At 38.5% G+C, this 25,050-nt stretch overlaps 1 protein-coding gene across 3 annotated transcripts in view; it reads right to left on the bottom strand.

Annotated features, from left to right (window-relative positions):
- LOC106961681 (putative homeodomain transcription factor 2) overlaps nucleotides 1–25,050 on the bottom strand; it is a 35,141-nt gene that overhangs the window by 4,114 nt on the left and 5,977 nt on the right. Inside the window, exons 2-9 of one of the 3 annotated variants that reach the window (XM_015055568.1) lie at nucleotides 22,832–22,882; nucleotides 14,970–15,048; nucleotides 7,734–7,790; nucleotides 7,508–7,519; nucleotides 4,270–4,339; nucleotides 4,027–4,185; nucleotides 2,502–2,667; nucleotides 1,000–1,161 (exon numbers count right to left, since the gene is read on the bottom strand). In XM_015055568.1, coding sequence (XP_014911054.1) covers nucleotides 1,000–1,161; nucleotides 2,502–2,667; nucleotides 4,027–4,185; nucleotides 4,270–4,339; nucleotides 7,508–7,519; nucleotides 7,734–7,790; nucleotides 14,970–15,014 — 671 coding nt within the window. In that variant the 5' untranslated portion in view covers nucleotides 15,015–15,048; nucleotides 22,832–22,882. The remainder of the gene's footprint in view (nucleotides 1–999; nucleotides 1,162–2,501; nucleotides 2,668–4,026; nucleotides 4,186–4,269; nucleotides 4,340–7,507; nucleotides 7,520–7,733; nucleotides 7,791–14,969; nucleotides 15,049–22,831; nucleotides 22,883–25,050) is intronic. The other 2 variants (XM_015055570.1, XM_015055569.1) reach the window with 2 other exon arrangements.

Below are 25,050 nucleotides of genomic sequence, written 5' to 3'. Positions count from 1 at the left end.
AGTGAATTATTAAAGAGCATATAACCTTTTATAGCCAAAAATGCTAAAATCATGAAATAATTTTCTCCCATCTCGAGTAAAGCTCCCTAAACCAGATAAATCACTATTATGTGAGGATGAGATGACATTTTATGGTAAAGATATTACAAAACAGTGAGACTATTAAGCTATTTGTCAGCATAGAGATTTATTAGGTAAAAAAAATGCTCTTTTTTCCTTTGTGCCTGAGCCAAGTGAAGTCGTCTTCCATCCACCACATGTTTAATTTAAAGTGACTTTCATGTTTCTTGTGGAAAAAGCCATTTATAAATTCAGTGAGATCGAGTCACATGACAGGATGTTTCGACCTTTACATTATTGTAGCGCATATTTCCAGTTACTTTTGAGTATCGCCTTTCTAAAACATTCAAAAAGCTCGGGAAGCTGAAATAAATGCCTTAAGCTCATTTTTCTTCTTACAATTCTTTGCATTTTAAAAAATTTATTTTATATGCCCTTTAATAAGAAAATCAAGTGAGATGTTCAAGTTTCTTTTCACTAGATGAAGATGAAATGACACTGATGCATAAAATAACCCGAGACTGAAATCTGATTAGAGGGAAATCATGGAAGGGAGGAAGCATGCTTCGTTTAAACACAACCGTAATCAGCAGATTACTCACAACAAAATTAGCTGCAAAATCCTTCAGCTCCTCAATAAAATAGAAATAAAAAATAGAAACTTTGGTTTCAGATCAGCTGAATTAAGACTTAATTTCTCAGACAGGTTAAAGGAGACAGTGAAGGATGTTGCAACTGAGGAAGCACAGTAAAGTCTGAGGCAAGGCTGGCTCTTATTCAGCTTAAACTTTACACATTACTGCCAAATTTCACATTTTAATAAACTGCATTTTGTGTGAATAAATTAAACCAGATATATTTTTTCTTCTTTTCCTGAAAGCGCAGCCTTGTCTCTCTGCATCGTCTCATCACAGGAACCGGGAGAATGGAAATACACACCCAGCTTGACAGATATCATGCCAGAAATCTTGGAAGAAAGCGCCCAGGCTGTATGTGGTGCTGGCTGAGTGAGAATGTGGCGCCCCCTCCTGTGTGTTATCGGTAGTGCTAGACCCGTCTCCTTCCCTATGCACCTCCATCTGAGATGCCTTCCTCAACTTCCTTTGGTTTGGAAAGAATGGAGATTAGAGAAGAGACTTAGAGAAAACCAAGAGGCCAGAGACGGGAAAGTCTTCAGGATAAGGCTGAGACAGGATTTAAATCATAAAAAAAAAAAACTTCATATTGGTGTTATTCTGCAAAAGTAGATATTTTAATGAACTCTTTAAAACAAAGCATCATAAAAGTGGATAGATGAAGTTTTAAATGCTTATTTTCTCTACTGTTGCAGAATTAACCCTTTCAACAAACTATTCCAAAAAAACCCACTCGGGTCAAAGAAAATGTTGAACAGATCTAGAAATACGATTTACTCATTTTAAAGTCAAGATAATTGTTATGATCACTGATAGGAGAAAAGGAAAGGTGTGATTTACTGTTAATGTTTCCTCTATAAAGAGTCCCTGCTTGAAGGTTTAAAAGTAACATGTCAGTAAATAAGGATATCATTGAAGAGTTAAACTCATTTAGTTAAATAACACGGTTATATTTCTGCTAGTTTTATAGTCAAGAAAATCCCCAGGTTAAGCAGCTCAAAAAGTGCATAAAATCATCAACATCCTCAAGGATGGTAGGCCGTAAAGAATTATTTCACAGCATGTTGTTGGGAAGTTGAGTGGAAGGAAGAACTCTAGTAGGAAACGTTTCGCTACCAACAGTGAAAATTGCAGCCTTGAGAGGACTGTGAAGACATTTTAATATTTGGAGGAGATGTGCGAGGCATGAATCGTGGCCCGAGTCACTGATTATGCAGACATGGGCTACAAATAAGGTTTTTATTTGATCTTGTGCTTCTATTACTCAGGAAACTGAATTTTGGATTTTATTTCAGCTATAAACTGCAATCAGCTAAATTAACTGAAGCAAACAGTTCAAATATTTCACTCTAATGCATTTATACATGTTTAAATTGACTAAAAATCAACTTTTCAATGATACACTGATTTATTGAGATGCATTTGTATTAATGAATTGAACTGAAACTGGCTTCAAATCTCGTTATATTCTGCTCTGATCCCCTCCTTCTAGTGAATTAAAAACTGTTAAAGAAAGACAGATGTTTTATCCCCCAAACTCTTTTCTAAAACAGAGGATCAGTTTTCTTCTGGGGTCGGAAAACTGGCAGCAGCATGCCGATGAGCATGAAGCCAACAAACTGGAAACACTCCAAACACAGCAAACAAGCACACCACTACAAGTCAAGATTCATGTTTTTAACCTCTATCAGATATAGATGTCTCTACGTCACTTTACTGATAAATATGACTTACAGCTGAAATTTGTCATTTTCTCCTAATTTCATTTAAAATCCTTTCCGTCGCCACATCCCTTCAGCAGCTCACCTGCGTCTCTTCCCCCCGCTGCTGGAGGTGGGTTTGGGGGTCCTGGTGGAGACGATCTGACAGTGGACGGTTCCCAGCAGCAACATGAGCCAGATGGCTCCGAACACCTCGGTGACTGGGATCCCATGAGGCTGAGAGATGGACACATACAGGGCGGCTGCTGCCACTGAGGAGAACCGGGGACAAACAACAATTAGTCTGGTCCAGATCCGTCTTCGGTCACAATCATCTCCATCAGGGCAGTAAAAGCCTATCCAACGGTCCACGTGTATTAGTTTGAACTTGAAGCCCATTCATCAAAATTGGCAGCTAGAAATGCCTCCATCAAAAACAGGACTCTAAAGTTAATGAAGGGTTATAAACACACTTCTGAAGTGTGAAGTTTAATTTGATTGTTTTAAATGTCTGGATAAGCAAGGAAAATATATATTTTTTAGATTTATTCCCTTTCCCCCCCATCTTCATTCTTCTTTAATTTGCTACTTTTGTCCTCTTGTCCAGCCTCCTTTGTGCCCTTTTATCCCGCTTCCCTTCCTGTCCCTTCATCCTTTGCATCCTTCCTTTCTAACTTCGCTCATCCTTTCCTTCCTTCTTTGTGTCTTTCCTTCCTTTTGGGGGATTTTTCTACATGAGAAAACATGCAGGAACATTTTTAAATCAGCATCTGGCTGATCAGATACTCGCAAATAAAATCCTGCAGGAAGTACTGATGAAACAGGTCATTAAGTAAATAAACATATACCGTTTATTTTTGTTGTCACAGTTAAACTGAGCATAATGTTTGGGAGGAAACAATGTACTTTGTCCAGGCTAGTTTGGTGGAAACCCTTCATGTTGGTGTGTGTTGGGTTGGTGATTCTTAGTAGCTGGATGGAGACACTAAAACAGTCTGTAAACCTGACGAAAGAACTAAGTCTGTGTTCAAAACATCAGCAGAGTGTTTAAAAAAAGAAGTGAAATCTGGCTGCTGTAAGCAAATATTCCCATCCCGGATGATCAGACTGCACTCTCCAGTTCCTCTGCATTAGTTTCTTTTACCTCATACAGCATTTTTGGCATCACCTTGAAAGGTTTTTATTGAATAAAGGTGATCAGGTTGGATTTTTTCTACTGTTTATTCTGGTTTGGAATCAAGATGCTGCTCATCATTGCCTTGTTGATGCATCCATTTAAGGACATTTCTTCTTCTGCATGAGGCATCATGTTCAAGTATCACAATGTAAACTGCTCTGTGACGTAGAATGAGATCAGAGGTCAGAGTGAGAAACTCCCACCGTACCGCGATGCCTGAACCACCACAGCGGTGGGATTGTCTGATAAACCACCAGAGTGTTGCTCCGTTTCAATGTAGGTCAGTCGACATGCCCTCTTCAGCCCCAGCCCAGAGGAGTTTTGCTAATATCTGACATTAACTTTGGGTCCTAAATTTCAACACTGCTCAGTCTGCAGACGTTTGTTGAGCCCTGTGCAATTTACACTATTGGTCTTAATTTAGAATGTTAGAGAGAAATGAGGTCAGTCCTACCTTGCAGCAGATACAGAGCCAACAGGAGAAGGAAAATGCCTTTGGAGGTGACCTGAATCCACCAACGGTAGAAGAACGGGAAGAAGACGACTCTGACGATGCCCTTCCTGGTCAGGGACGTCCACGGACTCTCTGGCTTGGCCTTGGCAAACGCCGAACCTGAGAACCAAACGGGTTTCAGCTCATTGTCTGTCAGCAAAGCACAGAACAATGTGACCGAGTGTTTCCAGTTTCTGTCGTCACCTCTGACTAAATCCACATCTATCAGATCTGGTTTGAGATGTCCGGTCTTCTTTGGCTTGTTCCTCAAGCCCTGCAGAAGGAGACGGAGACACAGTTAAAACCACACATAGATGGAAATCAAACTCTTCAAACTGAGGTGTTCACTGGGGGAACGAGAACGGGTTCTAACCTCCACCTACTCACTTCTAGAGGGTTTATCTATATACCCAGCATCTACCGGCTCTACTCAGCGGTTTTCATGGCTCCTAAAGGTCTCGGTCGTTGAAAGAGAGTTGTCAGTGTGTGTGCCAGCTGCAGAGCTGGACAGGGCCCTGGGAATACGCCTCCCCTGTTCTCGACTTCCTGCACTAGTGTGTCACTTCCTCTTGTGATGCAGCGAGTTGGTTAGTGTGTATACACGCATATTCAATGAAAAGCTGGGCTGCAGCTTTACATATTGTAGAATTTGAATATACTGCTTAAAGTCCAGTTTGTAAACAGAATAAATAATGTTTTTTAATTATTTTATATATAAAAATGGGGGGAGGGGAACAGGAATTCAGGCCAACCTGGCCCTTTGTGGAAATTAATCACTCCCCTCTGTTAACTTTGTATCAAGGGTTTATTCTGACTACCAATTAATTCTTCCACACTCTAGTTTGCAGACTTCGTTTCTAAAATTAAATTAGGCCATCGTGTGTAAGTTGGATTTAATTGGATTTAAGTCCAAACTTTGACTAGGCATTTGCAAAACTTTTCTCTTTTTTTTTTTTTGAGTGTTTTGTATTTTTTGTTTACACAAATTGTCTTAATCTGACATTATATCTGTTTGATGATCTGAAACATTTTAGTATAAAGATAAAACTAACTGAAAACATTTTTTTTCCATGACAACGTACATTTATTTTTTGGCAAACACCCTAGGATCAATTTTTATAATTGAAATGAAAAGTGGTTGGTGATTAGTGTCCAGCTAACATTTACACAAACCTATCGCGTCCTGTTATCAGTCACCAATGGGATATTGGCCTCTTTATCTGAAAACAGCCCACCCAACAAGCTAATACACTGTTTGCGGAGAGTAATCAGGGTGTAAAGCTGGCAGCAGCTGATCAATAAGTTCCTGTTAGATTTACTGTAACATCATCCTTGATAAACCTGTTGCTCTGTGCTATTTAAAGCCTTAAGCAAATATTCCCACACTGATTAACTCAGAATCATTAGCTTTCCATGTCATTAATAATCTAATACCCTACATTTACCGATAAAAGCTGCCTTTAGCTTTATTTGCTCAAACCTATTAAGATAAAATGTAATTTTTGATTTTACCAGCAGGAGGCTTCTGGGTTGAAAAGTGTAAATCATAAAATGTCTTCTCTTCAGACAATAATAGCTGCAAGGGAAATAAAGAGTTCTTGTGGCATTTGCATCACAAATTAGAGCATCAACTATTCTGGCATTTACTTTTTAAAAATCTTATTTGTTTTATTTTAATCAAACACAAATAAAATTAACAGCAAACTCAGCACATTTACTTATTTTTAAACATTTGTCAATGTTGGATCGCTTGGAAACTGCAGGAACAATATTGGAAGACGCATTGTGCTAAAAATAGAGCTACAGTAAAGTTACATCAAACAACTTCTCCAGATTTATGAGTCATGTTTTTATTAGCCTATAAGCAGCTTAATTACCCCTGGGTAAGGGTGAAAAGGACACAACGCTGGTGTAGGACTGATAAAGTCTGCCTGCTGCAGAGACCTTTAAGAGAGCCGAGCCAAGGTCAAACGCAGCCATGTGAGAGGCTCTTCAGGTCTTTGTGTTTTAGAGAACACAGCTTTTAGAGAAAGAGAAGACACCATCGCCGCAAATGATTTCATTCTGAATAAAGTCCTGCAGCACCGCAGTTACGCAACTGACCTATAGCGCCTTGCAGACGTTTTCATACTTCCTGGCATAATTTTACTGGGATTTTATGCAACAAATGACCACAAAGGAGGACATAATTGCGAAATTAAATGAAAATCTAATAAAAGGGCACATGTATAGCCCCCTTTATTGTAATACTTCTAAAATTCTGTACAATAAATTGCCTTTCACAGGCATCTAGTTAGTAAACCAGCCAGAAAAATATGGCAGTATTCAAGTATTTTCGAATTGAACTGAACTGAATTTAGAGGAATGTGTTAAGAAAGCTTTTAGTTTCCAAAAACCTGATCTGGAAGAAGACGCTCTGGTCAGATGAGACCAAAGTGTGGAGGAAATCTGGTACTGCACATTACAGCACAAATATCACCACCATGGTGAAACAGGGTGGTGGCAGCATCAGGCTGAGGTCGGAGTTGGAGATGAATTCTGAAAGAAAACCGCTCCAGCAGGACAATGACGAGTTAAACTCGATTCACATCCCAGACGACTAACAGCTATAACAAGGGGGGCTGAATAGAAAAGCATGCCACACTTTTCAGATTTTTATTGGTCAAACTATTGAAACCCATCTATCATCATCGTTTCAATACCCAATAATGCAGCACATGGTCCTTGATAAAACACAATGAAGTGTGTGGTTAAATAATTTAGCAAGGCACCACAGGAGCCGCCGACTCCCAGCAATGCGATGAACTTTTATGCACAACACACCATTCCCTCACTATTCTGCAGTTTGGGCCTTTAACCTGACACCATGGTACAATCTTCTGCTATAACCCAGTTTTAATTACACAAACACACAGCAATATTCCTGTTATTAAAGAGAATAATATTTTCAGCACAAATAAAATGTGCTTTTACATTGGCAGAGAGAATCATTTCAAACCTTGCTATTCTGGTAAATCATTCGTCCCTCTTCTCCTCTATAACCATCGACCCGTCCTCTCTGTTTGATTATTGTTAAACTTTGCTGCGGTGACACAAACCAGTTCAATAAAATCAAGAATAAAGTTTTCATCGCACAGGAAGTCTGTGAACCTAAAACTTTTTATTGAGGTCAATCATTTCAGTTGACTTTGGCATTTAACAAGAAAATAAAATAAAAAACTTCACTCGATGCCGCTCTGATTCCATGACTCATCATGCCGTGGTCCCACCCAGACAACTCCAGCTTCATATTAACCTTCCTGCAGCCGTTTTTAATTCATCAATCTGAACGCAGGCTGGGTTAGTGTGCAACACTGCAGCTGATGTCAAACCAACCACATACTAACGCTCTACGGCGAGGGTGAGAGGACATGCACAGCGGGACGCCCTGCTGTGTACTCACCAGAGAAATAAACTGCAGAGAGGAGGAGGGAAGGATGGACGGAGGAGGAAATGGCCAGAGAGGAAAGAGTTAAAAGAAAGGCAGCGGAAAAGAACTGATGGTGCAGCGACATGGAGTCAGAGAGCGGAGAAATAAAACCAGACAAATGAGTGGAGACTGAGAAAAGGCAAAGAATGACAGAACTGGAAATAAAGAGTGAGATAGTCCAAACATAAAAGCAACAGACCTTTATTTCTCTTTGCTCCACCGATTTCTCCCAAATCTGCTGGTCATAGGCTCCAATCTGCAAAGATAAGCAAGTACAAGTCATGAGAAAGAGCACGCTCTGTGTTAAGCATCCAAACAGCAAAAACATTGTCAACGCTCCACACGTTTCATTTTGCTCACACTGATTCAGTGATTCATGACAAAAAGGGAATGGTTAGCAGTTTCTAAAACGTCTGTTTGGTATAAAATGTGTTTCTGAGATGTAGGATGACACCGCCTAAGCAGATCGCTGCACTCATGCGAATGAGCTCGTCTCCCATTCATGGAGTCTGGGTCAAGCTTTGAGCTCGCCAGTGGAAAGTCTGCATCATTAATGAGTCCTCATTAAAGATTGATGGAAAGACGAGAGGGGGGTCAAGGACAAGAACACAAAGAAACAGAAGCAGAGAAAAGAAAGTGCCTCTAATGCAGGATCGTTGCCCTGGAAGATGATTTAAGGAATGCAGGCAGCAGTGAAACGTGTGCAAATGATGACTAATCTCTGACTAATAAGTTAGTCATTCATATACTGTTCAGCTCAACTAGTAGCCTGGATGGTTTTGATCTTTAGCTTTCTGGGAGATTCTTAAAATGTTATAAATATATCAATTTGTTTTGCCTGTAAGCAGATGACTCTACTGAAACCACAATAGGCTAAATATGAATATGAGTAAATGAGTTAATTTCTGAGGAAATGTTGACACACATCTTCAGTTCATTCAAGATGTGAGAGCAAGACTTCAGCAGATAACAGGAAGGCTGAACGAAAAGAGCGCAGCAAAGTTGCACTGTTGGACACAAAGTATCACAAGATACTGAAGACGGTTTAAAACATAAATTAATTTAGTCGGTTTTAAATGAGTAAAACCCTGTTGTCCTTAGATCTGAGTCGGAAATTGTCTGCTCAGCCCATGTCAATTTATGAGTCAGCACTCACTTTTTCCACTCAGCATGAAAACTCTCTGTCACATAACCAGCTCCACTCCGAGATCTCACACAACTGCAAGTGGCAGCTCTGTGTGCTCACCACACTGGCTTTACTGGTCCTGGATGTTGCTACTGGGTTGGACTTTTTTACAGTTCTACCTGATGGTTTTTATGACGCTCGACTCAGCCAATCAGGCGTGAGGCATTAGCAGCCTGCAGGTTATTGAGACGATGCCAAACCATTGCAACACACAGGGCAATTCTGTAGAAACGCTACAGATAATCACATTGCAACAGTGCACTTTAAATCTACAGATGTATTCTCTAAATGATAGCATCTCAATATACAGATACACAATGTGAAATGAGCAGAGAATATGGAGTATGTTGTGTGTAGAAGAGGAGGACAGATGGAGGGCAAACTTGACCAGATTAAAGAGTATGAATATGAAGGAGGGGCTTTGTTAAGGAGAGAAAAAAAAACCCTCAAGTGTTGTTTCATCATAAAGTCATGAGGTAACTGAGAGCTAAAGTAAATCCTCTTATCCTCACACACACACACACACATCCCTGCATCACTTTCTGCTCCTCTCAAAATAAAGGAGCCCTTTGCTGCTACAGACAGCATCTCTACATAAACAGCAGCTTAAGAGGAAGTCGAATATTTTAGCCCTGATCAAGTCAAACAAAGGATTTACAAAGATTCAAAGACGATAAATCCCAGGCTTCAGTGATTTGAGAGGCAAAATATCTGCTGAAAGTGAAAGGAGAGTGGAGAGTGGAGAGTGGAGAGCGGAGAGCGGCGTTATGACACCAGTTGGAGGGCAGAGAGAGAGAGAGTTGCATAACAACCGTCTCTGAGATGCGCAGGAACAGATTTACCGAAAAATAAGCGCTTGTATGACAGCAAACAGAAAAAGTTAAGCAAAAATGCCAGCTGTGTTTAAAACGAGCCGATCATCGGGGTCCAACGATAAAGTTTAAATATTTATTTTGTGGACAAGAACGATCGAACGTCAGGTAGAGGAATCATTAAACTCGCATTTTTTTCAGCACAGACATGCATCATTTTGACTTTGATTCACTTATTTTCTTTTCTAAAGATTGTAACTCATTTCAGAAAAAAGGTTCGTTTGTTATTGTGGTTTTGAAATCTACAGAAATCGTCCATGTTTGTGCATCCAAATGTGTCCCTAACCCAAGTTAATTAAATCAAAAGGTAAACCATGAAACATTATTTTTAAAAAAGTACAAAAAAACAGTCTTATGCACCTCTCAGTTAAAACACTGTAAATACCAACAGATTTTGCTTTATTTCATTGAATTGTACAGCACTTTAGTCGATATAGTTTCACTATATAAATAAATTGTCAGACCTTTTATAGCTGTTTATCTAAAAACGGTTCAATCCTGAGTCTTATAAACCTTTAATACACTCAAATTAACTCATATTGCTTGGATATAAGGAAAAACGGTAACACTTTATTTGAAGGGGGTTGAATAAGACTGATATGACACCTGTCATGAACATGGATAAGCCTTCATGAATATTTATTACTGTTGTCATAAAGTGTCATTCGGTAAATTATGACACTTTTAATACAAAGTTGACATTATTCAAAATGTCTTTGTTATGACAACTTGACATTAACCAGGAAATCATTACTGATATAAATTGGTTATAAAAGTATTACTGATTGCACTTTAAAAATTAGGTAACTTTATGTTATTAAAGGTAAAGTTTAAACAGTTATGATTTCCTGGTTAATGTCAAGTTGTCATAACAAAGACATTTTGAATCATGTCAACTTTGTATTAAAATTGTCATAATTTACCGAATGACGCTTTATGACAACAGTCATAACTATTCACGAAGACTTATTGATGTTCATGACAGGTGTTATGTCATGTTTATGAAAGTGTCAAGACAGTCTTATTCAACCCCCTTCAAATAAAGTGTTACCGGAAAAACAAAACATTCCTTGCCCTTATATGGAAAGTAAAACAAACGATGAGAGTTGCCAAACAGGTTTTCTGTTGCTGAATGAATCATAAAAAAAAGTAAAGCCTAATATCAATATTCCCGTAATGAGCAACAAAAACTTCAATGCCATGTGGATGACCTCTCCTTCCTGCTTCCTTCCAGTCTTCACACCTCCCACCGTCAATCAGTCAGCCATTTGTAAATATTTCCACGTGTGTTCTTAGGTGTGGTCACATGTCGCTGGAGCAGGTGGAAATTTCACACCAATAAAATGCAATGACATCCAAATTAAAATCTCAAGGTTTATTGCTTAGATTACAAATGCCTTTTGCTGAATATAACTTATGTTGCGTAAAAAATGATAGTTTCTTAATTGTTGTTGTGTTTGGAGCTGAAATTAAGCATAAAGTGATTAAAATATAATTAGACAGACACAGGTTTTTATGATTAAACTCCAAAAATTAATTTCCATTTTAAAAAGGAAGAAATTTGACTACTAAAGTTGTTTTAGAGACAAAGCATGTAAATGGAACACAACTGCTCCATAGTTTTGTTTCGGTTTTCCCTGCTTAACGATTTCCTGAGAAATCATAAAACAGGAAGAATGAAGAGAAGCTGAAGTACAAAAAGCAAACCACATCTGACATGATTTTCTCATTATCTATTTTCACTTGTATATTTAAGGATGTTTCATGGGTGGAGGAGTTAAAAGCAGGCAGCAATTGGCTCTCTGTGTTGGTGTAATACAGCAGAACCCACGACTGAAAGCTTGATACTAGATGATGAGTAAAAGTTCCCCTCTGGTCTAAATATAAACATCCTCCATAAACATCCCAGCACATCCAGAGAGAATCTTCACACCAACACTTTGCACTTATGTAAATCCATTAGCATTCACAACTCTCGCCCACAGACAGAGAAACTAAGCTGTTTGCCTTCACTTCACTCCTCAAACTTTAAACTCTTCAGACAACTAAAGCAAAAGCAGATTATTTCGATAGTAATTGTGGAAATATTACTAATCAAAACACTCACAACTAGGATAATTCATCTCCAAAATGAACTGAAAAAAGGCTTCACTGCTTGGCTGCACAGACATACTGCTATCTGGCACCCAGCAGACTCAGAATGCATGACCCGTCGCTGTGATCTGGGCCTAACTCGGCTCTGTAGTCGGAGAAAAAACGGCTCTCAACATAGCAACGATTCGAGTCTATTTGCAGCAGGCGTCCAGACAGAGTCAGAAATACACTGTGACTCATCGCCTGTGGTGCACACAGAGGCTGCAAGGCTGCAGATGATAGAATCAGTCTGAAATATGAAATAAACTATTAAGATTATTGACCAACGTATACGTCTGAGTGGTCTGTATAGCTCAGCTCTCAACATGCCAGGTTACGGATCTTCCAGTTTACATGCCTAACTAATGGAAAATACAGATAACTTGATACTTATGTGAACAAAGTTTGTTTAAAAGGAGCTCAATTAAATAATTCAGCAGTCATGCAGGCTCTGCAGGATGATTCACTGAGCTAGATTTCCTCAATTGTTCTGGGTTGGTGGGTGTAAAGGTTGGTGTGTGCCGCAGAATATACTTGCTGCATTTTCCACAACATGTGCGGGCAAAACATGCCTAAGTGGGGCAGATTAGCGCACCCAGACTGCTGGCAATATTTATGCAATAAAAGCAAACACCATGCATCATGCAATACTGTGCCATGTTATTTCACAAACAAAAATATGAACAGCCAACAGAGAACCATCATGGAGTTTTGAAGATGAAACGAATAAAAAGATTTTGAAAAACATTTTTTTTTTTTTTTTGCAAAAGCCAGCTAGTGCTCTGCAGATCCTCGAGTTTTAACGTCTTTTTCTCAGGGAAAGTTCACAGATCTGATGTATGACTCATTCAAAATATTTTGCCCATCTTCTTTGCCTTAATGTTGGCTGACAAGGCAAAAATCCCTCACCAAATATCTCAAACCAAGCTTCTCCATCTACACCTTATGGACCCCTTACATCTTATTGTTTACATCTAGAAATTTTGCACATGAGTACAATTCTGGACAGCAAAAATACTACTCTTCTACATGCCATCTAAAGCCGCACTGCTGCAGCAGGACCAGGTTTCATCCAGTTAATGAAACCTGGTTCTGAGAAGTAGGTATTAATTTAGTGCATTGTACCACAGAAAATGAAAAAGTAATGCAGAAATAAAACGTCGAACAACTCAAAACCACTTTTTTCTCACTCTGTTAGCTGCGCTACACAGAAACACGTTACCATAACAACTGACAGGGACGCCACTACGTTTCAGGATTCAACACCAAAAAAAAAAAAAAAAACACTCAACACATTCAGTCCATTACAGTGTTATGTTTTTAGTCTCGATGTGTAGTTTGCGATTATTAATAAGTGATCGAAGTGGTAGATTAGCTAATTTAAACACCTGCTTTACTGATGGTTTGTCAGAATCGGTGTTTAAGTGTTTTATTTTGAACTGACCCAAATTTCCATCACATCAACATGTTACGGTTGTCGAAGCAAAGCAAGAATAACTGGACTACTTCCCTCTCCCTTGCGATTTTTTTCTTAAAACTTTTTCCTGACCTTGTTATCTAGTTGTCGTATTGTTGACAAGTATTAGCAAAGCACTGCGTCCTTTTCCTTTTATACATCAGACATACATTTAAGATTTAACTCAACAGCTAAAACCAATGGTAGTCAACATCGACGAGCAGCTTTTTGCCCTCCAGCAGGGAGGTTGGGGCGTGACATCGCGCTGAAATGGGTCCATAATCCTGTTTGTTTGTCGGAGGTTTGCCTCCAACAAACAAACATGGTGGCAGAGCAATTTCACCTTGGCATCATGTCAAGATTGGTTTGGGTTGCTCATTTGAAAAGAACTTAAAAATGAGAGCAAAAAGTAAATGTGTCAAGCACAAAATCACGCTTCATTTTTGTTCTGAATCTTTGTGGCAAAACTCTAAAACAGGGTGTTTTTTTAAGTTATGCCATGCTAATCTCATACTAATGCCTAGATCACTTTTATAATCCCATAACGCAACTTTTTCCACCTGTTGAGGCTTGTGTAGCATCTAGGAATCTCCTAAAGGAAGTTTGTTAATCTGTCATGGCTTCAGCTCTTCACTCATCCTGTTTCTCTATATAGCCAACATAGCAAACTGAAAGTCAATCTTTGCTCGCTGATCGCAGCCAAATTTACGACGCCTTACCTTGATCCACAAACATTACTTTTGTTTGCATTTTATTCAGGTGTTCAAGGAGGGGAAGATGGCAAGCAACTAAACTGAGTGACACATCTACGAAATAAACACCCTGCTTCTTAAAAAGGTTAATTCACTCCGAGTCAGTGGCTGTCATCTGGGCTGTGCTTCTGCCCAGACAAGCTTAGTTCGACAAAAAACTCGTGTAACAGGATACACTGAGAGAGTTATCTGGTTTTTGTCCAGTTTCTGACATTTAATCTAGACCTGTAATATAATTTAGGATTTTTCATCTAGTACTTGAGCTAAATTAAATTCTGGCTGTAATTATATCAAGACGAATTAAACTGAAGCTATAAAGCGCCGCTTGGAGAAAGCTGTGTTTGACAAAACGGTGCGTATAAACTTTTAATTAAAGTCTAAAACTCGAGAGTTATGTTTTGTTTGGATGGTTTAAAAGGCAAACAGGACCTCAGAGAGCAGAAAGGATGTAAGACGCAGGCAGAGGTTTCAGAGTAAAGCAAGCAGAGCAAAGAAGAGATAAATGAGGCTGGAATGACAAGAGATGCAGATGAGAGTGTAAGCTGATGAGTGCAGGAGGAACGGTGCAGGAGTCCAGCAGAAGATCAGATATCCGAGACCATGGAAGAAGAGGACATACAACACCGGCCTGGCACACACGGAGCCGGACGACCTGAAACGTTTTGGCTTTCCGCATGTGTGCAGATGGAAAAGGGACAGGAAAGTCAGCAGCAACCCATCTCTGCGAAAATGTGTTGTCTAGCTTTAACAGTAGTAAACTTTATTGTTTACGGTCTAAAATTAAGTGTATTTTGTCAAGCTAACACTTTTCAGCAATAAGACACCACAGCTTTGGGAAAAAGATAAAACGTTCTGCACATTTTTGAAGCAAACCTGATTTCAAGAGCACATTTTCTCTGCCTCATGCTTTAAATCTGAATATCTGCCGTGGTGTCTCTGCAGAATTATTACAAATCCCAACAACAACAAAAAAACAACAACAGAAAAACCTTGTTTTCAAATTAGAAAGCATGTCTGAAACAACAAAACTTCTTACCTTTTTCTGGTACCAAACAACAGCATCTTTTACTTTGGAAGCCATTTACATTTCCTTCTCCCGCCTAGGGCATCTTAGGCTGAAACCACAGAGAGACACAGAAGAAGACAGCAGAGTGAGTGGCGATGTAATGAGGAGGCAGAGAGGGCGGCTGAGATCTACACCTGGAGAGAAGGTGTGTCTTGAGATCTACAAACAAGTGAGGGAGGAGAACACACTCGTGTATTTCTGTCCTAAATGAAAATTAAATGTTTTTCTTGGAGCAACTCCCATCTTTCTCTGAGCGAAGGTCAAAATGTCTAAGCATGTTACATGGTCAGCAGAAGGCATTAGTGGAGCCTAAAAACAATAAACTTATTTTAAAATATGTTTCTTCTAAAATTCTTAACCTACAAAGGAGAATTATAATTCACTGGGAAACATGTAAAACTATTCACAACTAGAAAAAAGCTTTAATCCCAATTGTTAATCTGTTGAGCATTCAATTCTTTGAGTTAACAACTGGAAGGTTGACTGCAACTTTCTGTCATCTGCATAAATATCACATCCTATTTTTGGCTGCACAGCTGGCAACACAACACTACAGACTGCACTCATTTTATCAATGCAACAAATGAGACTTTTTACAATAAAGGTAACAGTGAAAGTGCAGCTGTTGCCCATGTGATCAGTGGCTGCACAGAAAGCAGCTGAAACACAAGTCAGTAAATGTTACAACGTTCACAGAAAAGTACAATTTGATATAAGAGAATAATGTTTTTCCACAGTCTGCTAATGAGAAGCAACAAGCACAATAAAGTATGTTACAGGCAAGATAACCAATGAGTCATATCAAAACAAAGAACATGCTAGTGATAGCCTCATAGATCTATACATCAGCAAAGACATTTTTTAAGTCTAATTGTATGCAGTAAGTCAATATTTAAAAAACAGTTATTGGCATATCAACAAAATATCGGTTACTGAATAACATCACAATACTAATGTGATTTTACTGAATTTTAAGGCTACTGAGTTTTCAAGCATGTATGTTGGTTTTATTCAACTAAGTTTCTGACATGGTTAAGTTGTCTGTGAAAGAAGCTGCACTAGTAACATCAGAGGGTGAGACTTTGTGATGAACTGCAGAAATAAAACATTACATGAGGAAACAATTACATAATTAGCTTCTTCCGATCTATAAGTATAGAAATATTAGTTAAAATTTTAAGAGAATTAAAAAAAAATAAAGTTTTCTGCCTCATTTTGATGAAAGTTTAAAATCAGTACGCTGATAGTCTTCCTCAAAATCTCCCGTGTGCATGTTTATAAACTCATTTGTCAGAGTGTGAAGCCAATGTGAACTGAACCATAAGCCACAAAATTAGTTGGAAATCTGCAACGTCACCTGAAGCTCTGAATGCTGTTCAAAGGTTTACCTAGAACTAGTTGTCAAACCAGAAACTCAAAACCAAAATCACACTCTGAATGCTGTTCAAAGGTTTACCTAGAACTAGTTGTCAAACCAGAAACTCAAAACCAAAATCACGCTCTGAATGCTGTTCTAAGGTTTACCTAGAACTAGTTGTCAAACCAGAAACTCAAAACCAAAATCACTGACATTTAGTTTCTGAATAGCCAGGGGACGTCACAGAGACCATATCCATATTTTATAGATAAACAACAAATAGGGCTTCAGTTTCACTTAAGTTTTTTTTTTTACAAATATTTTTGTGTTTAATATAGATTAACTGTGACTTCATCAAACTGCATTTTTTGTGAAGATGACACAAAAATACAGAAACCGGTGTAATAAAAAAATAACATTCAATGTGAATTGAATGTTTATTTTAACATTGCTAATGCACACACATATCTATATAAACACACACACAAACATGTTTTGTTGAAACATAAGGTATCTCAGATTCATTGTAGCAATTTTCTTTCATAGCACCAAATAAAGTAAGCAAATCTGGTTTATCTTCCTTATGTTCAAGACGGACCACCTAGAAATTAATATGCGGATCATCAGTTTTTAACAACCAAAGTTTTATCATGGCTACATGATGACAGTTAGAGTATGGGGACTGAAACTGATGCAGAACAAAAAGACCTCCATCGCTCCTGTGCAATATTATCAACTTTGACATTTTAAACCAGCTTGACATGAAACTTATCTTTTTTTTTTGTTGTTGTTTATGATTTTGTCTGGTGCGCAACTGCTCTGTTGTTGCCGAGCTTTTGAAAAGCGCTTTTATATAAATAAAATGTATTATTATTCTCATGAATGGAAGTAATAAATGAACAGAAGATGTGGTTATTAAGCAGCTGTTCAGATAACACTCAGAGGTTTTTGTGGTTAGCCGCTATCCTTTCCTTCATACCCTGTCTTAACCCCTCTTCCTTCCTCATCTTCCTTTGAGGCTCTTTGAATTTCTTTATTATTCTGTTACGCAAGTGTGGTATTGTCCAGCTGAGTAAGAGGGTGGCCCTGAAAGCAGAGCGGCTGACGGGAAAGTTTTCTCTTTAACTTTAAGATAATTCGTGTTATTTTCAAAATTATTGTAGTTAACGACAAGAGGCAAAGCTAAATTTGCTCTTTTATTGCACTTCTATTAGTACTATTTTTAAAACCAGTTTCTGAAAGCATCTCTTATGCTCCTTTTCTCAGAGCTGAACTCTTGGTTTCAACATATTCAAGTGAAGACGTCCTTGCTTTGCATGTGAAAACTCGCCAGCGGAGCGCCACAGTCAACCCTTTACAGAGTGCCTCTCTGTCGGTACTAAACAATTTTGCTGCCTGTTTTGAGGGGCGGCACTGCCCAAAAGCAGTAACACGTGCAAGGGCTAAAAATAAAAACCCTTAAGATTATCTCATGAGGCAGCTTGGTGACCATCTGCAGCCTGTGGCTCAAAGAAATGAGAGAGATCAGTTGATGCCAGCGCAGCGCATCATTCAACTATCAAACCACAACATGCCACGTTTATATCAGTGATAAAGTTACTGCTCCAGAGGCATGCTAGTGTAAGCGCCTGACGTCTGAAAGCAAACTAAACGAGTGTAAGAAATGTTTGAGCAGTTAAAACTAAAAAGCAGGAAATGCTCTCAGGAGTCTGACCATGCAAACGGTTTAAAAGTTTCTGTACACATGCATGCATAAAAAGCTGCAGGGGAGGCGTCAGTGTCTGTATGTATACATGCTGTAAGTCGCTCAGACATTATTGGAAACAGGAAGGAAGTTTCTCTCTCTCTCTCTCTTTCTTGCTCTCTGACAGCTAGAATTACCTTCCTCTGTCACGCCTAACATTTACTTACATGCATGATTCTGATGCAAATCGATGCCAATGAAAGAGATTTATTATCCCAAAACTGGGATATTGTAGAAAAACAAGAAACAAGTTGACAGAAATTATTTTGTTGCCATTTTGACAAGCGATGGCTTAACATAATTCTCAATAAACTGCTCAACTACTGAAAGGAGATGCGATTATATGAATCAAATAAACAACAATTGCTCAGTTATTCTGGCTTCATCTGATATTTAATCAACTGGTCCATCACAAACAGAACAAAAAACAAATGACAAAATCTTCTGATAGTATTAAATTAATAAAAAAAATTACAAGATTTTGAGCATTGTTTTAGTTAAAAATCCTAACTTCCAACATTAATACATAGTTAAGCACATTAAAGTGGTTTTGTTTATGGTTATAGAAATAATTTGGCAAAATCAGGGCACAAATCAGAAACTAGTTAGAGCCGTTTCAGTATCAGTTGAGGTTTTTAAATAAAAATGGATGTAAACAGTTTTAAAAGTTGGAAAAAAATTCTATTTATATTAATTATTGTTTGGCTGCAGGGTAAATTATAATTACCTTCAAGTCTTTTACAACCTTACAAGTTAAAAAGATATTGTCCGACAGGAGGATTGCAAAAACCGCCCCCTCCAAAAACACACATCACCATGAGGTATTCAGGAAGCAGTTGCAATAAAGTACATCCATGTAAACAAACCCAAAGGAGCAACACCCCACCATTACTGGAGTATGACACAAACTCTCAGACTGGCAACTCTCTGACCACAAATCCTCCTCATGCAGAAACAGTGATAGGAAAAACAGCGAGAGCCTCTTTACTTAAAGCCTTTAAATCCTATTTTCATCTTCACTGGGATTCTACACACATTGTTGGACAAAAACAATCCCAGAGATGCTCATTATTGCCAAATGCAGCTTCAAACATCAGCCTAAGTGTGTGATGAGGGGTAATTACCCCTGCGACAAAGAAACATGTTTGTTAAAACATTGTTTTCCAAAATATGAGGGTTATCCTCAAGGATAATCATGAAATGCAGCTTAAAGAACCGACACAAAAACACTTATTATCCTAAGATGGTCACAAGAGGGAAATCCCACAAATTCAAGAAGTGATTTAGAACTTTATGATCCAGCTTTAGTCATTGATTCAACAAAAATCAGCTTCTCTAAGAGCTGTTATTCCAAAAACAGCTCTTGGAGAAGATTTTCCATATCCATGTTCACACAGCCTGCAGCCTTGAATCTTGCCAAATCCGTCTGACCGGCAGTCTGCCTGAACTGACCTATTTACAGAGAAAGCAGTCAAGTCGGACAGTCTGCACTAAGTAGGCCATGGTTTAAATGAGAGTTATTGTGCTCATGGCATGAGTGTCTGAACACGCGCAAGCAGCCGGTGTGTGTCCAGAGCTGGAGTATGAATAATTACTAAAAATGAAAAAACAAATAAGCCACGGAGAGTTGGTTGTTTTCCACTGGGCTGTTTGCGTGCACAAAAACAAACACCTCACTGAACTCTCAAACATTGGGATTTTCCACCAATCAAGGACTAAAATGAATTCACCATAGCCAATTCAGAGCTATGAAGAGTGGGTGTGGCGAGTGTGCTTGGGTGAAAATGGGTGTGTATGTGGAAGCCATGCGTCACTCCAGGGGATTTGTTTTATACAACTTCTAATTTCTTTCTTACCTTAATGCAAAATGACATTGCCCTACCCTCTGCAGCTGTAACAGCTTCATACGTCAATGAAATGCTTTATACTTCAAGGTGTGTTTATGGGAATATCTGACCATTCTTCCAGGAGAGGTTTTATGAGGTCAGGCACTAATGTTGGACAAAGAGGCCTGGCTCACAGTCTACTATGAGTAGCCCTAATATTGAGTAGCGAGGGAACTTGGTGAGTTATTTCACGTTTGGCATATTATCATTTAGCTTCTGAAAGCAACACATTCTTTCATAAACGCTTGAGCTGAGGTAACGAAAGTGGTGACAAAGTATTATTACATAATTAGTCAAAACGCTATCAATCTGCTAAGCCTGACTGTTGCAATAAACAATCTTGTGGTAAACTAAAATTATCTTCATAATTTCCATTCAGCTAATTAATATTCCTAAAAAGAAAAAGGTTGTTTACAGAGACTTTATATCCCATTTAATTTATGGTTTGGTGTAGTTTTTATTTGCTTTTATTTTTGTGTTTGTTGTGTTTTATTTTAGATATTTTGAATAACTAAAATAAGTGTGACATGTTCTGTGCAAAATTAAAGAGCTTTGAGAGGGAAAACTTGTTACACCAATATAAATATGTTACTTAAAAACAAAAATATTATTGCATAATCACATTTTTTGGGACAATTTATCATCCAGTAAAATTTGTTAAGCCTATTACCTGCCTTGTTTTTTTTTTTTGTTTGTTTTTTTTTAGATGACCTGATGCACCTTCTCAGTCTTTTCTCATCAGTTTGCACCATCACATACCTATCAATGACTAACCCTAAATCTGATTAAAATGCTGTAACATGCAACCAAAGAGGCTGATAATTAAAAATCATCCAGAGTTGCTTAATTTTTGTAGTCAACTTAAACATGTCTGAAGGTTTGTTTTGTATATTAGAATCAAGAGCAACCCTTGTTTATTTTTGCTAACACCTTGATCTTAGTGAAGCATAGAAAACTATGCTAGGCTGCTGTGGAGTAAGCTTGCCACATCACATGTTTAGGGCTGAAACAATCCCTCGAGAGATTCAAATAGCTCGACTATTAAAATTCCTTGAGGAATATTTACCTGCCTTGAAGCTTCGTTAATTTATATTTTATTATTTAGCGCACCGTGTTCCAGCCGGAACATTATTTGTGGTGCGCAGAGCTCTTCCGCCTCTGAGTTGTTCACAAAAGCTAAGCGTTAGTGGCATAACGAACAATCTTCAAGTTCGGCCCGTGGGGATTTTATTGATTGATGATAATGCCCGGGTTTTCATCGTTTTTGGGGGACCAATAAATATCCTTAAAACGACTGGTGCGATGCCTGGAGTACGGCAGCCTTTCTCCTCCGGGAGCTGCTGGTTCAGAGCGAACAGCGGGAAGAGCGCTGCAGGAGTATTTATACAGGTAAAGCGGACAGACTGAACATGGAGGACGGCTGAGTAGTTGATGCTTACAGTACAAGTGCAGCTTTACAATAAATTTCCTGTCATTCTGGTCTCAACAAACGAGTGGCATCACACTCAGATGGGTTTCTGAGTGTGACAGACGAAGGTGCCATAAATATCCCGTAAGCGTATTTGTGAAGCTGGCTCTTTATTATTAAATTAAATATAATTTCAGATCTTTGTATAACTTTGTTACAGGTTAATTTTCTAAACTACAAAAAAGTAACTGTTAGGGAAGCTCAAAAATGAAAAATTGGACTGATATTGATATCCAATAGTAACACTGGTGTTATGGAAGGTTTACAATCTTATTTTGTAATTTCTTTTATCCGATTAATCGTAAGAATAATTGGTAGATTACTTGACTACTAAAATATTCGTTTACAAGAGTCCTAGTGTGTATATTTCTGGACTGCTCTGGACTGCAGAGACTCGGATGGCATATGTTTGAATTCAGCTTTATATAAATACAAACTGATGTCAGCGGTAAGTCAGAGGCAGATATCCTTCATGAATCTGCGATCTCGTGGTGTGTAACACTAGCTTCTCCCCTCCATCTCTGCTGGGTGGAGGCACGTGTGTTACAGCGATTTAGTATGTTGCCTGCCAACAGGAAACCCGAGACTCCAGCCCAGGAGGCGATTAAAGGTCAAAGGATTGGTAATCGGTTCAAGAGTATTTATCAGTAACAAGATGATGAAGGCCTTGCTTGCATCGAGCGAGAAGATTCTCCTACCATCATAACTTACACCAAACGGTCCAACAATTCACTTTTACATTTGTAAAAGTGGGGAAGAAGTCGACCGGTGGCTGCATCACAAGGAAATGATTTTTACTTCAGCGAGACGTAACCAATGTTTGCAAATAGGCTCGTCTTAAACTCACTGAAGCAGGACAATTGGGATTAGAGACATGCAACCTCCCGTGACTAGTCCTGATTTCTCCCGAGACATTCGGATGCCTCACCAAGCTGCAAAAATTGTAAACAAAAGCATAACTAAGAGAGAATGCAAAGCAGCTAGCTGTGCAGAAAGGTCATGTAAAACTAGACTCCTGCAGTTTGCTGGGCAGGAACCAAGTAACCGCAGATGAACTGAAACTTAAAAAAAGGTTTCTGCTGCTGCTGACTGTAGGCCAGCATTTGCAGACAAGTGCTAAAAATAAGAGCCCTGAGTTTGCGTCTTATGTGCGCTCCCAAAACAGGAAGTTTGTTTTCTAAATCCACACTCTTATTCCTCCATCTGTTTCCATCGGTTTTCGTGAAGAGTTGTTGATGTGCAAGCAGAAAGGCTCCGTACACGTATGCGTGCATGTAGGCGGCTCACACGCTCATGGCAACCGATGAAGCAGCTGAAACATGCAGCAGCGGAAAAACAACAACAGTCTGAAGGGTTTGTGGAAGAACCGGGACTCACCTCTGGTCTGGCCTCGTAGCTGAGTGACGGTTTGTCCTCACGACCAAAGATCTGCACAGAAGAGAGAGAGAGAGAAAATGTAGACCATATTTGGCATTTGTACATATGTAAATATGAGCATGAAGCTTTTCTGATCCTTACAAACAAGATTACATAATAATAATATGCATAAAGGGGAATAATTACAGAGCTTCAGTTCTTTCGTCAAACTTCTCATGTAACGAAAAGCTCTGACATTTTCCCAACCAGAATTCTGGCAAATTTATCCACGTAAAAGCATCATACTTTTTTAGATCAACATTCCGGAGTAATTTATCCTTTATGTTCACTTGAAAATGTGAAATACAAAAATTTTATAATGAATTATTAGCTGATATTTCTACAATGAAAGGACTTTAAAAACAGAAACTGCATAAAAGAAAAGGAAGGCAGAAAGAAAGAAAAAAGGAACGACAGGAACAAGAAGAAGGAAAGAGTCACGAGAGAAGAAGGAAGTAGAAAAGGTAAGTAAAGAAGGAAAGGGAAAATCTCAAGAAAGGAAGGAAGAATGGTAGCATTTAAAGAAGGAAATGAAGGATATAAAGAAGGACTCAAGAAAGGAAAGACAGGAGGAATAAGACATAGAAGAAAGTATTAAGAAAGAAGGACAAAAGGAAGAATGAACAAAAAGAAGTAAAAGGACTTGCAAGAAAAGGAAAAAACAAAGTTAGAACAAAACACAAAGAAAGGACACTTGAGTTAAATTTTTGGGGCACAGCAGAAATGTGCAGTCTCCTGCAGCTTTCAGTTTGTAGTTCAACACACCTGAATGAATCAGCTGTGTGTGATACCACCTCAGTGTGCAGTAAAGTCCTACAGAGTCCTGCTAATGTCCTAATTATTTGATACAGCTGACACAGAGAAATTGCAAGACACCGGCTCCTGAGGACAATCACATTAGGCTGAGCTCAACCCAAACAAATGAGCCAAGTAATTAACCAACTTGTCCTACTTGTGTTACTCTATAAAACCAATCAATAGGAATAATAAATATTCTGCTTTTTAGTAACTAAAGTGTCTCATTTTGAAGTGGCTGAAAAACAGGAGTTTACGATTCCTTATTCTTCATGTTGGTTGTCTATGTTACACTCACCCAAAATGACTTAAATTAAACCACTGAAGCTGGTAAAAACTGAGGCTATAAATGTAGTTCCTTAAGTGGTGCAAGTTGGCGACAGAAGTGAAGAAACACTGACTCATTTCAGAGAGCATCAGACTTACGCAACGTCTCCCCGTCATACGGGAACGAATAAATTAGCTGGTTTGCATCAACCAAGCCAGTGGTAAAAACAGCTTTGCACTGATTACTTGCAGAAGTTTGTCTGCTTTTCAGGACCATGTGAGCAAATACAGGCTGGCATTTATTTGCAGGCCAAACAAATTATAGCATTAGTAGTCATTAGCTCACTGCTACCAAGAGAAACCCCACAAGTCCTCAACAGGAAGAGCTCCAGTAAACCTACAGTAGGTAAAATAGTTACCACGGCTGAAAACAGAGAAAACATTTGCATGCTCAACTCATTTAAACTTAATTTGCATACCAGTCTAGGTTAGAAAAAAAATTACACCTCCAGGGTGTTTTTCAGATGTCAAAACGGGAAAAAAAAGGGACATTTAAAAATGTCAATTTTTGCATCTAAAATGTAGGTGCTTCGTCCACAGCTGCTCTGTTTACTCAATCACTGCAGTTTCATATAAACTGTAAGGGCAAAACGTGCAAGAAGCGACTTCAAGACTCATTGACTGGATGCAATGTTTAATCTGGGGTCAGAACTTTGTTTGTTCTTACATTAACTCTGAAATGCATTTCAAAATAAAGTGTGATGAACATTAACCCAAAGAAAAACAGCAAATGTGATGGCTTTTAGTCAATGAATGGATTCATGAATTTTTTTCTTTAACCAGTAAAGAGCCACACAAAATCAGGATTTTTGCTGCAAATATCCCTAAATCTGAGTAACAAATATCCATACCTCTAAATGAAGACATAGTTGATTATAGAGAGAAAAAAATGTAGAAGCAAAGATATTGTATAAACTTTGGTTGTATTCAGTAAGCCTTGATTTTTACCATGTGAGATCTAAAATATTATCCATTAACATACAAAACTGGATTAAAAAGAAGATGTAGACTCTCTTCAATTTAACATCAGAGCACAGTTCCTTTTTATTGCAGCTTGT

This window comes from Poecilia latipinna, unplaced genomic scaffold (assembly GCF_001443285.1).
Source record: "Poecilia latipinna isolate Pla-1442-1.1 unplaced genomic scaffold, P_latipinna-1.0 Scaffold1322, whole genome shotgun sequence".
Lineage (NCBI taxonomy): Eukaryota > Metazoa > Chordata > Actinopteri > Cyprinodontiformes > Poeciliidae > Poecilia > Poecilia latipinna.
The sequence above is the reverse complement of the archived record's forward strand: the minus strand, read 5'-3'. Positions and strand labels throughout refer to the sequence as shown.